This window comes from Euleptes europaea, chromosome 2 (genome assembly GCF_029931775.1).
Source record: "Euleptes europaea isolate rEulEur1 chromosome 2, rEulEur1.hap1, whole genome shotgun sequence".
Taxonomy (NCBI): Eukaryota; Metazoa; Chordata; class Lepidosauria; order Squamata; family Sphaerodactylidae; genus Euleptes; species Euleptes europaea.
Window position 1 is genome coordinate 108,466,514 of NC_079313.1, and position 12,209 is coordinate 108,478,722.

The 12,209-nt window shown below is 47.8% G+C and overlaps 1 protein-coding gene across 9 annotated transcripts in view; it reads right to left on the reverse strand.

Annotated features, from left to right (window-relative positions):
- The window catches only part of EPB41L1 (erythrocyte membrane protein band 4.1 like 1), a 170,274-nt gene that overhangs the window by 39,560 nt on the left and 118,505 nt on the right, over window positions 1-12,209 (reverse strand). For all 9 annotated transcript variants that reach the window (XM_056845513.1, XM_056845509.1, XM_056845508.1 and 6 more), the window contains exons 4-10: window positions 9,799-9,903; window positions 9,459-9,501; window positions 7,436-7,511; window positions 5,506-5,724; window positions 4,973-5,060; window positions 1,469-1,621; window positions 1,145-1,242 (exon numbers count right to left, since the gene is read on the reverse strand). In XM_056845513.1, the coding sequence (XP_056701491.1) occupies window positions 1,145-1,242; window positions 1,469-1,621; window positions 4,973-5,060; window positions 5,506-5,724; window positions 7,436-7,511; window positions 9,459-9,501; window positions 9,799-9,903 (782 nt within the window). The remainder of the gene's footprint in view (window positions 1-1,144; window positions 1,243-1,468; window positions 1,622-4,972; window positions 5,061-5,505; window positions 5,725-7,435; window positions 7,512-9,458; window positions 9,502-9,798; window positions 9,904-12,209) is intronic.

Consider the following 12,209-nt stretch of genomic DNA (forward strand, 5'->3'; position numbering starts at 1 on the left):
ATGGGGGTGCACTCCCCTTGAAGGAGCAGGGCTGTAGGTGGGGGTGTTCTTGAACCCAGGCCTACTGCTGAATAAGCAGGTGGCAGCTGTGGCCAAGAGTGCCTTTTATCAGCTTCGACTGGTTAGCCAGCTGTGGACATTCCTGGACAGAAAAGATCTGGCCACTGTGGTCCATGCTCTGGTTACATCTAGCTTAGATTACTGCAGTGCACGCTGTGTGGGGCTGTCCTTGTCGATTATGTGGAAACTTCCATTGGTACAGCACGCTGCAGCCAGGATGTTGACTGGAGTGGGACCGTAGGGACCATAGCACTGCAATCTTGACCTATCTACAATGGCTTCCAATTTGTTTCCAGGCACGATTCAAGGTGTTGATCTTGATCTTCAAAGCCCTATATGGTTTGGGCTTTAACATACCTGAAGCACTGCCTAATTCCTTATGAACCTGCCTGACCATAAGAGTCATCTCTGGAAGCCTTGCTTCTGGTCCCTCTCCCCCAAGATCCAGCGGGTGGCAACCTGGGAGAGGGCCTTCTCAGTCATGGCACCAAAGCTCTGGAAGTCGCTCACCAGGGAGATTCATTTGTCCCCTTCTGTTGCTGTCTTCTGGGTGAAGATGTTTTTGTTTCGTTTGGCATTCCCACAATGACACCTCCTTCCTAACCAATGTTTTCATGTTTTGTGTGTATTTTAACTGTTTTTTAATTCACTTTAAAATTGTTTCAAAGATGTCTGTTTAGGAGGGAGTTGTTTTAATGGTTTTATAATGTAATTTTATCTTTTTGTTTTAAATTGTTAGCTGCCTTGGCAGCCCTTGTAAGTGCAGAAAGGTGGGATATAAAATGTGTGTGTGTGTGTCATGCTAATTTATGGTGACCCAATAGGGTTTTCAAGATAAGAGATGTTTGGAGGTGGTTTGCTATTGCCTACCTCCGTGTCATGACCCTGGTAGTCCTTGGAGGTTGCCTATCACAAATCTAACCAGGGCCAACCCTGCTTAGCTTCTGAGATCTGACAAGATCAGGCTAGCCTGGGGCTATTTAGGTCAAGGTATAAAATTTGTAAAAATAAATAAGTTCTAAGGTGAACGACATGCTGGATGAAAACACTGAAATGAAATAAAGAATAAATTTTCCTGTCTCACCTGAAGAACGTGTGGTGCTCAATGCAAACTTTCCAAAGTCTCTTGGCTGAACGATGGTTGGGCAGCTTGAACCCAATCGTACTCTCAAACTGCTCGTACTGAAAATGCAGAAAACAAAGACCTGTTATTCTGCCCAAGATGCGAGTAATTCCTGTGCCATCAGATGCCCCATGAAATCTCACCCTTCTTTCAAGTTCTGGCATGTGCCAAAGGACCCATCAAATACACATAAAATGAGAAAACAGACATTTCAGAAAATCAGTGTCTTCTCAGGAACTGATTCCTACCTGCTATGGAATATGATATTCGTTTTCAGTTACCTACCTCACCAGGTCGAATTTTGATGTAGAAGTTACTCCTCTTGTATGAAATCTTGAGGATCTTGGGCCAGGCAAAACGGTTTATCCTCAGCCGGTCCCTATAGATGAGAAGGCCATTGGCACAAACACCCAGCATAATGTCAATGCCTTCTGAATCCTGACAGGAGACATGGCAGAAAATTAAAGAGACAGAGAGTAGCATTAGTGCACAGAAATACTGCCCATGCAAAGTCAGAAGGATATCCCTGGTCAACGCAAAGGAATTTTCAAGCTTGAAAACAGAAAGGAAGAAAAGCAGGGACAACATGGGAACAGGGCAATATATCTCCATCCTAAATTCCAAATAGGCCACTGCCTGCCTCCACCTTCAAACATCAGACTCACATTTCCACATTAAATTTATTTAGAAAATGCATATGCCACCTCTCTAGAGACTTCACCCTGAATCAAGAGCAAGATCAACTAATCTAGAAGAGCAAAGTTTGTACTAGTGAGCCAAGTGGCCTATGATGTCTGTAGGAAAAGGAGATCTAATAGGATTTATTTTTAAAACTAGTATATCACCAGTTCAGTATATTACAAGTTGAGGCTTGGGAAATGGTGTAACGATTGTAGAATCTCCTTCTGCTTGCAAAGACTGCATGAGCCTGCTGTTTTGCTTTCCCTTTGGGGCGTCCAGGGCAAATGGGCCTGTTGCCCATGAGCTAAGATGGCCCCTAATTCAGCAACGCTTTAGATCAGGGCTGTCGAACTCATTGGTTACGAGGGCAAGATATGACATAAATGTCACTTGGCCAGGCCTTGCCCACCAGCCCTGATAGGGAGGGGGTGGCTGCCTCGGCTGGTGAGCCCACAGCAGGCTCGCCAGCTCAAATCAGGACTGGGGGGGGGGATGGCTGCCTCAGTTGGCCAGCCCACAGGGGGCTCACCAGCCCACATCGGGACTGGGGGAGGTGGCTACCTCGGCTGGCTCGTGAGCCCGCTAACAGCTCTCAAGGGGCTGGATCTGGCCTGTGGGCCGTATGTTTGACACCCCTGCTTCACCTAATGGAAAAGCTTACTTTAGAGTTGAAGGCTGAGCCACCCGACACACTGCAAAAGGCAACAGATGTGTGTCTAAAGGTTTCATAGCAATGCAGCAGGAGGTGGTTTGTTGATGAGGTAAGGGGGCATCAGTGACTAAGAACTGTCAAGAGCTGTCAATTCCTAAACATTTGCCAGAAGATATGCAATGTGCCTAATGTTACACAGCTTGATAGTACGATGGCCAAGTGAGATGGCAGAATGTTCTAATGCAGGGGTAGGCAAACTGCGGCTCGAGAGCCGCATGTGGCTCTTTGGCCCCTTGAGTGCGGCTCTGGGCTGCAGGATCGCGGCCGCCCACCCGAGAGAAGCCACTTTCCCCAGGCGCGGGGGCGGGGCTGGCTTCTTTCAGCGGAAGATCGGGGCTGCATGTCGCGGCCGAGGAGAGCCTGGCGTCCCTTCCCTGCCCCAGCCGGGCTCTGCGCACATGCAGAAGTCCCGCAAAAGTTTTCCGCCTTTCCGCCAGCCCAGAGCCACCGCCGCCGCCATGCCTGGGGGGGGCGGATCTTTGCAACGTGCTGGCCCGAGCACCGGGGAGAGGGAGGGAGGCCCCGATCCAGCACACACACACCCTCCCCCGCCTTCCTCACCTGCAAGCTCCAGCGCGTTGCCCTCATGGCCTGCCCTTCCCTTCTGCCGCTGGAGAACGCCAGCGAGAGGGGAGGGGGAGGACACCCCTCCACCTTCCTCCTCCTCTTCTTCCTCCTCCTCCTCCTCGGAGGCCGAGGCGCTGAGGAGGGGCGCCGGGTGGCGGGCAGGCAGCAGGCCGGCCAGCCGGGAGGGAAGGAAGGAAAGAGCCCAGGCGGCGACGGCGAGGAGGAGGAGGCCGAGAGGCGAGCGCAGGAGGCCGATGAGGCTGGGATGCGCCAGGGCGGCCGCCGAGAGGTCAGTGGGGGTCGGGGAGATGGAAGGCCATTGTTCACATTAAGTGTTTGTCAGTCATTGTCATGATTTAATTTTATGGATACCTTAAAAAGGTAAAGGTCCCCTGTGCAAGCACCGGGTCATTCCTGACCCATGGGGTGACGTCACATCCCAACGTTTTCTAGGCAGACTTTGTTTGCGGGGTGGTTTGCCAGTGCCTTCCCCAGTCATCTTCCCTTTACCCCCAGCGAGATGGGTACTCATCTTACTTACAATTTAATTTTTATCAATAAATAAGATCATTATTAAGTATGATATCAAGTTTTATTCAGTGTACCTATAGTTTAATTAAGACTTAAAACTTTAATTAAAGTTTATTAAGTTAATAAACAGTGTACCTATCTATATAGTTTAAGATTAAGAAATTTGGCTCTCAAAAGAAATCTCAATCGTTGTACTGTTGATATTTGACTCTGATGACTAATGAGTTTGCCGACCACTATTCTAAGGCTTGTCTGAGAATGAGAAGAAATTCACACAACCAAACTGGTATATGTAGTGCACCTGCGCCGTGTTCAGTCTGGAAGTAAAGTGGTCACATGATCACTTCCAAACGGACACATGATCACTTCCAAACAATCACCTCTTCATACACGGCATGCTCTGACCATACAACTAAGATGTACAAAATGGACACAAAGTGTGAAGCCAGAAAATAAGGGTTTGGAAATTCTTCTATCAAAGGTATGTTGGTGAGGGAGGTTCTGATTGGCTGAGGCTCCTGTCGAGTGTTAACTCTGCGGCTAACTTGGGGTTTTGGCCATGTAATGTGTGAAAAAATAAGAGCCCCATGGTGCAGAGTGGTAAGCTGCAGTACTGCAGTCAAAGCTCTGCTCGTGACTTGAGTTCGATTCCGACAGAAGTCGGTTTCAGGTAGCTGGCTAAAGGCTGGCTCAGCCTTCCATCCTTCCGAGGTAGGTAAAATGAGTACCCAGTTTGCTGGGGGTAAAGGGAAGATGACTGGGGAAGGCACTGGCAAACCACCCCATAAACATAGTCTGCCTAGTAAACATTGGGATGTAATGTCACTGCATGGTGCTTGCACCTTTACCTTTTGCATCTTTACCTTTTTAAATATGTGAGAAGAGCCTGCCATAAAGCAGAGAAATACATCAGAGATGCACATTAGCTGAGTTGTAAGCAGGGCTCATGTGGAAGCAATCACGGCAGTGTGGGACCATCTGTCAAACTTTGCACATTCCCAGCATACCAATTAAGATGAGCAATACTCTCCTTAGTTTCCAGAATGAAAGAGGTTAGGAAAGCAGCCCCACTTTAAAACTCAATATGATTTTAAGTTTTTTTTTTTTTTTTTTCTGAGTCTGCTGTGTGGGACCTGAGCATTTTATTTGTGTTTTTAAGAAAGAAGCACAGCAGACAGTACAGGGGTTAAGGCAGGTTTTTAGAGAGAAAGAAGAGCTGTCTGAAGAAGGCCCCAAAAGCAAGGGGCTTCCTCCCAGCTGGGTGCTTCGAGACCTCTGCATCCTCAGATATGGGATACCTTGGCATGATGCAGGTCAACTCCATACATAGAAAGCTTCTTGGCATTTTCCAGGAAGTGAATTTCTGCCTCCCCAGGTGTCATGCCCCTTAGAAAGAAAAGAAAGAGACAACAGGCATGAGAACATTTAGCTCCAAAACATAGGCACGAGGCTGGTGTATGTCTGACAGGGCTTTTAGAGGACACAGAGATAAAGAAGTAAATGGGATTTTATTGATTTCATAGATTGATACCTTGGCCTTTGAGCACAGAGCCCTCTGCAGACAGCTCAGCAAACCCCCCACAACAAAAATACCCAACAAAAACAAACCACAAACATGCAAAAGTTTTTTAAAAAGAGTAAAAACAATAACAATTATCCTACAAGGACTAGCATCAGTAGGATTAAAAACATAATAACAACGGCAAAAGCAGATAAAAACATACTATAATTGAGCTGCACAACGCCATCTGCTCCCGAACACTGTGAGAGGGCAGCCTGCCCAAGTCTCCACTGTTTTATGGTACTGAATGCAGGATGAAACTCTACTCACCGGTAAGTTTTATGCAGCTCCATAATGCGCTCTTCCAGTTCCCTGGTCTGGTTTGGAGCAAAACGAAGCTCACTGACATAGTTGGCCACATGCTCCTCCACATCATAGTCTCCCAGTTCAGCCTGTACCGCATAGGAGCCTAGCAGAGCGTGTGTGACGAAGGAGCATGGCAGACGCCCACTGATAATGTCTGCCCGGAGCTGGAGGCACAAGTAGTATCTGGGAAGGGGAAAAATGTCAAGCAGTGAGAACAGCCACAAGGAGAGGAATCAGGAGCTTAGGGTTCAAAACAATTCACTAAGGGCTGGTTCATTTTCCACTTTTGGAGCCAGCTGGTGCCTCACCAAGCCAATTGCAACCAGCCAGCTACTTGCAATGACCCTCTAGAGCAGGGGTGTTGAACTCAATTGTTACAAGGGCCGGATATGACATAAATGTCACTTAGTCAGGCCGAGCAATGCCTCGCCAGCCCAGATTGAGAGTGGGGGGTGGGGGTTGGCTCATGGGCCAGTTGGCTTATGGGCCAGATCTCAAGGGGCTGGATTCGGCCAGCGGTCAAACCCCTAGAGCAGGGGTGTCGAACTCAATTGTTACAAGGGCTGGATATGGCATAAATGTCACTTGGTCAGGCCGAGCCATGCCTCGCCAGCCCAGATCAAGAGTGGGGGTTGGGGGTTGGCTCGTGGGCCAGTTGGCTCATGGGCCAGCTCTCAAGGGGCTGGATTCGGCCAGCGGGTCTTATGTTTGATACCCCTGCTCTAGAGGCTTAAAAAATAACCTCTTGGGTTTTGCTACCACCTGGGACTGCAACAACAGGTCAAATGAGGGGAAGTTCTCAACACCTTGTCGAGCATAATGCAGTGCATAATGGCTTGGTGCCAGCTTGCAGACTTGCCCTATGTGACTCCCCTGGTGATTGCCGAGGAGGCCTGCAGCAGAGAGCCCAACGCCCTCTCTTTGGAGTCTGTCCCCCCCCCAGGCTTTAAGAGGAGAGGGTGTACCCACACCCGTTTTTTCCTACTCCTTGCCTGCCTCTGCCTCAGGTCCATTTCCCTTCTCTCTCTGGGTCACTAAGAGGGACGGCAGTGGAGCAGTTCCCTTCAACACCATGGCAGAAAGCAATTGTATAACGAAAATGTAATAATACTATTAATTAACAGTATTGTGCTGTTTTAATTTCATTGCTTTCTAATTTTGTAACCCACTTTTTGCATGCATTGTTTGTAGTATGTGTTTTTATTGCACTGTTATATATTATACTTTTTTCATTGCGCTGCGTTCTAATTTTGTAATCCACATTGAGTCGTGACAAGAAAGGCAGATATGAATGAAGTAAAATTAAAGTTGCTGGAACTAGTTCTTTGCCACTGTTGCATTCTTGCAGTGGCAGCAGGGGAATGCTCAAACTGTTTTGTTAATTTTGAAATGAGAGGCGAGTTCTAAGGCCCAACCCAGATATTACGTCTGGCATTAATTTGGTCAGCTTCCCCTCCCACACCTGAAATAGCCTCAGAATGTCCTATCTGCTCTCCTGTGGGCCTCATGTGCAGTATTCAGCGCATGCGGAGTCCCACAGCAGCGCAAGCCCCACCCACCCCAGGCCATTTCAGCTCAGGAAAACAGCATAGGAGAGAAGGCTGAGAAGGCCTCCTTTTGCTGCACTGCAATCCTGAGCTGATTCGGGCCCCCTGGTGTGCTTAGGAACTTCGGATCCCTGACATCAGTTTTGGCTGCGCAAGGATCAAAAACAGGTCAGGCTGCACCAGACATAATGTCTAGTCTGGGCCTAAGACCGGTCCCTTGCTGTTAATACTTCTCTTGGCTACCAGAAGATGACAGTCTATTGCAGCAGTGGGAGGATGGCTCTATGTCTCTCCTCATTAGGGGGACATTGTAAAGATCAGTCCCAAGTGGAACTACCTTTACTCACCTTGTGATGTCCTCTGTGAGCTGGGCAGGGTCAGGAGGGTAAAACTTGACAGTGAAAGCAAAGTTCCAGGGACCGCCTTGGTAAAAAAGGGAGAGAAGAAGAGGAAGAGTTGGTTTTTATATGCCGACTTTCTCCATCACTTAAGGGAGACTCAAACAGGCCTACCTTCCCTTCCCCTTCCCACAACAGACACCCTGTGAGGTAGGCGGGGCTGAGAGAACTCTAATAGGGCTGTAACTTGCCCAAGGTCACCCAGCTGGCATTGTACGTAGGAGTGGGGAAACAAATCCAGTTCATCAGATTAGCCTCCGCCTCTCATGTGGAGTAGGGAATCAAACCCAGTTCTCCAGACCAGAGTCCACCACTCCAAACCACCGCTCTTAACCACTACAAGGAGGAGGGGAAAAGGAAGCGGGGAGAATGATGTGAGGAACAGAAACACCCAGCCGAGGCATTCCTTCTCTCGCTTCTCCCAAACATGGTCACAGCATCTCTGACTGTTCTTTGCATGGCGTGGGCTGCCTCCTACACCCTCCCTCAAGTCTCTAAGGAATCTGTCAGGTGTGTCCAGAAAGGATGAACCGTTCAAAGACAGCAGGGATCCTGGCTTGACTGGATGTCTGTGGCTGAGGCAACAGGCAGGGTGCATTTGCAATCTCAGGCCTTATGACACAGCGGGACCGCCTTCGCCGCACAGACAGACCGTGACTTTGCTGTTGCCATGGAAACAGTCTCATGTTTCCCAGGGGTTCTGCCATCAGGGAAAGACCTCCCGCAGCATCTGTGAGAACCGCTGCATGGAAAACCCACCCCCATTTGCCTAGTCTCTACGCTCCTTCCCAAAGAGGAACACTTTCCCTCCTTGCAGCGAAGGGTGGGGAAGCTGATAGTACTACCAAAGGATCCAGGCCCAATCACCACACTTTTCTGCCAGCTGACATCGCAGCAGAGGGCACCATTCACTCCGCCTTATAAATCCGTACAAACAGAGGCTCCCCGGAGTTAAGTCATCCTAAGCTATTTGCTCTGTAGGTATCTTTATGCAGCACACCAGCTCTCTGTTCATGACAGCCTTTGGTGGGGATTGTGCAGGCTGATATGTAGGGATTTGGAGACGGAGGGGTCTGAGCAGGGATTTCAGGCTATGTGTCTGCATCCAGGTGAGGCCGACAGCAGACATAGCTACTCCATTGCTGTGGGGTTTAACAGAAGGGGGCAGTGCTGAGTATAAGCATGGCATTTCTTCGTAGGGGAATCCTTTCGTTCCGTTGAGAAGCAGGAATGATCTCTTAATGCTAACAGGCAGCAGGGCTAGTGACTCAGAGCTTCTGTCTCCAGATTTGTGCTAACTGGAAGTCTAAAGAGCAGTAAATCAGTTACCGTGACCAAAAATCACCTCAGAGAAAGATGAAGTATAAAGAGCAGTAAATCAGTCACCACAAACAATAATCGCCTCAGAGAAACCAGACACAAGCAGCCCACCTATTACACGCAAGCTACCCAGTAGTGCTGCACACATCTCAAAAGACCAGGCTGTTTCCAAAGCATCTGTCTAGCCATTTTGCCTTTGCTTGATCAGGCCTACACTATTTAAGACTGTTATTAATTGATACAGCGCTTCCATCATGCATGTAGATACAACAAGGCAAAGGCTTTGTGCTTATAGGCCTCCTGGAAGCTTCTGGATGGCCACTGAATCAAGAGGCTGGAAAATTAATCTGATTCAGCGGGCTGATTTTTGCCAATACTGTTCCGGTTTGGACCACTGGAAAACTGCAAGCATGAACCGTTAAGATATTATTCCCTAGTCAGCATCTATTGCTCCCCACTTCCTCAAATTCTCCTTGGAAAAGTAGTCCCTCTGAGTGGAGCAGCTGAATGGATTACAAATGGTGTCTAAGAGAATAGGGGAGTATTTTGCCTTCTTCACCCCCATCCATAGGTGTCAGGTACACGGATGTTGCTGTGTCCATATACCTTATGGATAGAAAAATCTTGAGCACAATTGTTTGGGGCTACTTACTTCGAATCTGCTTTTTTATTTCCTTAGAAGGGTCCAGCCAGTTCTGAAATGGTAAGAAACAGCTTGTAAGAGGAAATCCTGTTTGAGAAGAACATCCTAAATCAGGGGTGTCAAACTCGTTTGTTACGAGGGCTAGATGTGACATAAATGTCATTTGGTTGGGCCTGGCCCGGCTATGCCTTGCCAGCCCAGATTGGGACTGGGAGGGTAGCTGCCTCGGCTGGGTCGTGGGCTGGAAAAGAGCTCTCAAGGGGCCGGATCCGGCCCGCGGGCCTTATGTTTGACACCCCTGTCCTAAATGGACATGGCACAGGATTCTCCCACAGCCACCCACACATACCTTCTGACTGTCTGAATCACAGAACGTGAGCCCAAAATAATCCTTCTCCAGGAGGTTGAGATGCTCACAGACCATGTCAAAGAGCACTTGGCCCCGGGCGTGTTTCTGCAGGAGACACAGACGTGTAGTGTAAGAATCAAAAGACCATCTGGAATACATGCTCTTCCTCTTCCCAAAGTATGATGTGGAGTTACACAGGACAGCGGCAAAACTGAAGACCCCTGACCATAACCCCCCTATTATAACTTGGTCTCCTGAAGGATATAGGAACTTTTTTATGGGCCTATATATGACTCACAGGGCTGCAAATGGTTGAGTAAGGAAACGGCTTTACAAGAGGGCAGCAATATAGTTAGGCTGCAATCCTCAGAATGCTTTCCTAGGAGGAAGCCCCATTGACTAAAATGGGTCTTAAACCTGAGCAGACCTGCTTGTAAATTTTGCACTGATACTTGCTGGTCAAATGACTGCAAAATAAACTGAACTGAGCAGACCTGCTTAGGCTTGCTCCCTTAAGCCACTTACCCAATTCGTTACACATTTCTAGCAATTGGTCCCGTAATTGGAGTAGCACCTTCTCTGAGCCATGGCAACTGGCTTTTCCAGGATGGAAAGAGCAACACAGTGTTCTTCCTGGCCAAGCGGAATGACCTATGCAGAGGCCTGACAAGTGCGAACACTAAAAAGGGCAGTGCATGCAGATTTGAGAGTCTTATAGGACTCATTCCCTGGCCTATGCTACCATTGCTATGTTTTGTAGCTCTTTAAAGCACCAGGGAAAACCTTGCCCAGCTGCAAAGAATGCTTTGGGAATTTTGCAGAAGCCAATACTAACTATAAAAGGACTAGGAGAGACAAATGTAACAGAGGCCCAGTTCTCCTTTTGGCCCAGACACAAGGACTTTGGGTATATGAGAGAGCAGGGTTAGTAGGCAATCAAAGAATGGGAGCAGAAAAAGAAGGGCCTGGGGGGATGGGCTAATTTTAGTAAATCATTTGCCAGTGTATGTAAAAGGCACATATCCTTCACACAGCAGAGGTCTGGAAGACCTTATGCCTTTCCTATTTCTAGGGGGCAACCCTAAAAGCTGTCTACAGAAGATGGCAATGGACCACTCCAGTCATGTCAACACAGAAAGAATTGTGCCATGTTACTAACCGCTCTTTTTAAATTAACAGTGATAAAAGAATAGACCTGTAGCTTCCAAATAGTTCTTCACAGGAAGGCTTCCCCACAGTATTCTTTTTGACTCTTGTATGGGAGTATTCTGAAGACAGTGACAATAGGTTCATAATTGAAAAGCCCAATTCTACGTCCTGATATATTATCACAGAGAGGTTCTCGGAATGCAGAGTAACAGCTATTCTAGCACAGAGCAGTAAACGCCAACAGAAGCCCTTTTCAATAAAGCAATTAACATTTTCCCGCAGAAGCACTTCATTGTATGCAAAGACTCTTCATTAACCCGCTCAGCAAAAAGCACAGGATCAATTTAGGCATTTAACGTGTTTGTTTGTCTGTTGTTTTAATTGCAAGAAGGTTCAGGAGATGAAATTTATAGATGACAGCACACACTGGAAAATCAGTGAAAGAGACAGGACCTGAGACATCCTTGGTAGTCAGCGAATGATAAATTACAGCTTCCTAAGCTACAGGAGTAATATGTTGAACAGGAAACTGCAAGATATGGCATACCTATTTGGCCTTTGTTGAACTCATGTTTCTCTGGGTCATCATGTTTACATCACCCCAGTATCTCGTGCTGGCTTTAGATCAGTATTGAGATTCTAGCTAGGGTTGCCAACCTCCAGGTAACAGCAGAAGATCTCCTGCTATTGGAAATGATCTCCAGCCGATAGAGATCAGTTCACCTGGAGAAAATGGCCGCTTTGGCAATTAGACTCTATGGCATTGAAGTCCCTCCCCTCCCCAAACCCCGCCCTCCTCAGGCTCCGCCCCAAAAAACCTCCCACCGGTGGTGAAGAGGGACCTGGCAACCCTAATTCTAGCCCTTAGCTCAATCTTGACCAAATAATTCCCCTCATTTCTACTTAAGTACGTTCCTTCTTTCTCTTTTACTCTGTTCAAATTCATCTCTGCAACTTCCACACAGGATATGTGCCTTGGGTTTGTTCCTGTTGGGAAGAAGGTTTTCCCCCTCTGCTTCCTCAAAGCATCATGGTGCATTTCTGCATCACCCGGGGGTATCCCTAGTTTTTCTCCAATCTTTCCCAAATCTGTGAAGTTTGCAGCCATTTGCCCTGACCTTACCCCCCACCCCAGCCATTTCATCCTCCCGCCACTGTTTTAGTTTTTTTATTGGCAACTGAATAACATTATAACAATTTCATGTTACAACAATAGACATTCCCGGCTCTCTGAACTTTAAGGGGAAAGGCATCTCTCAGCA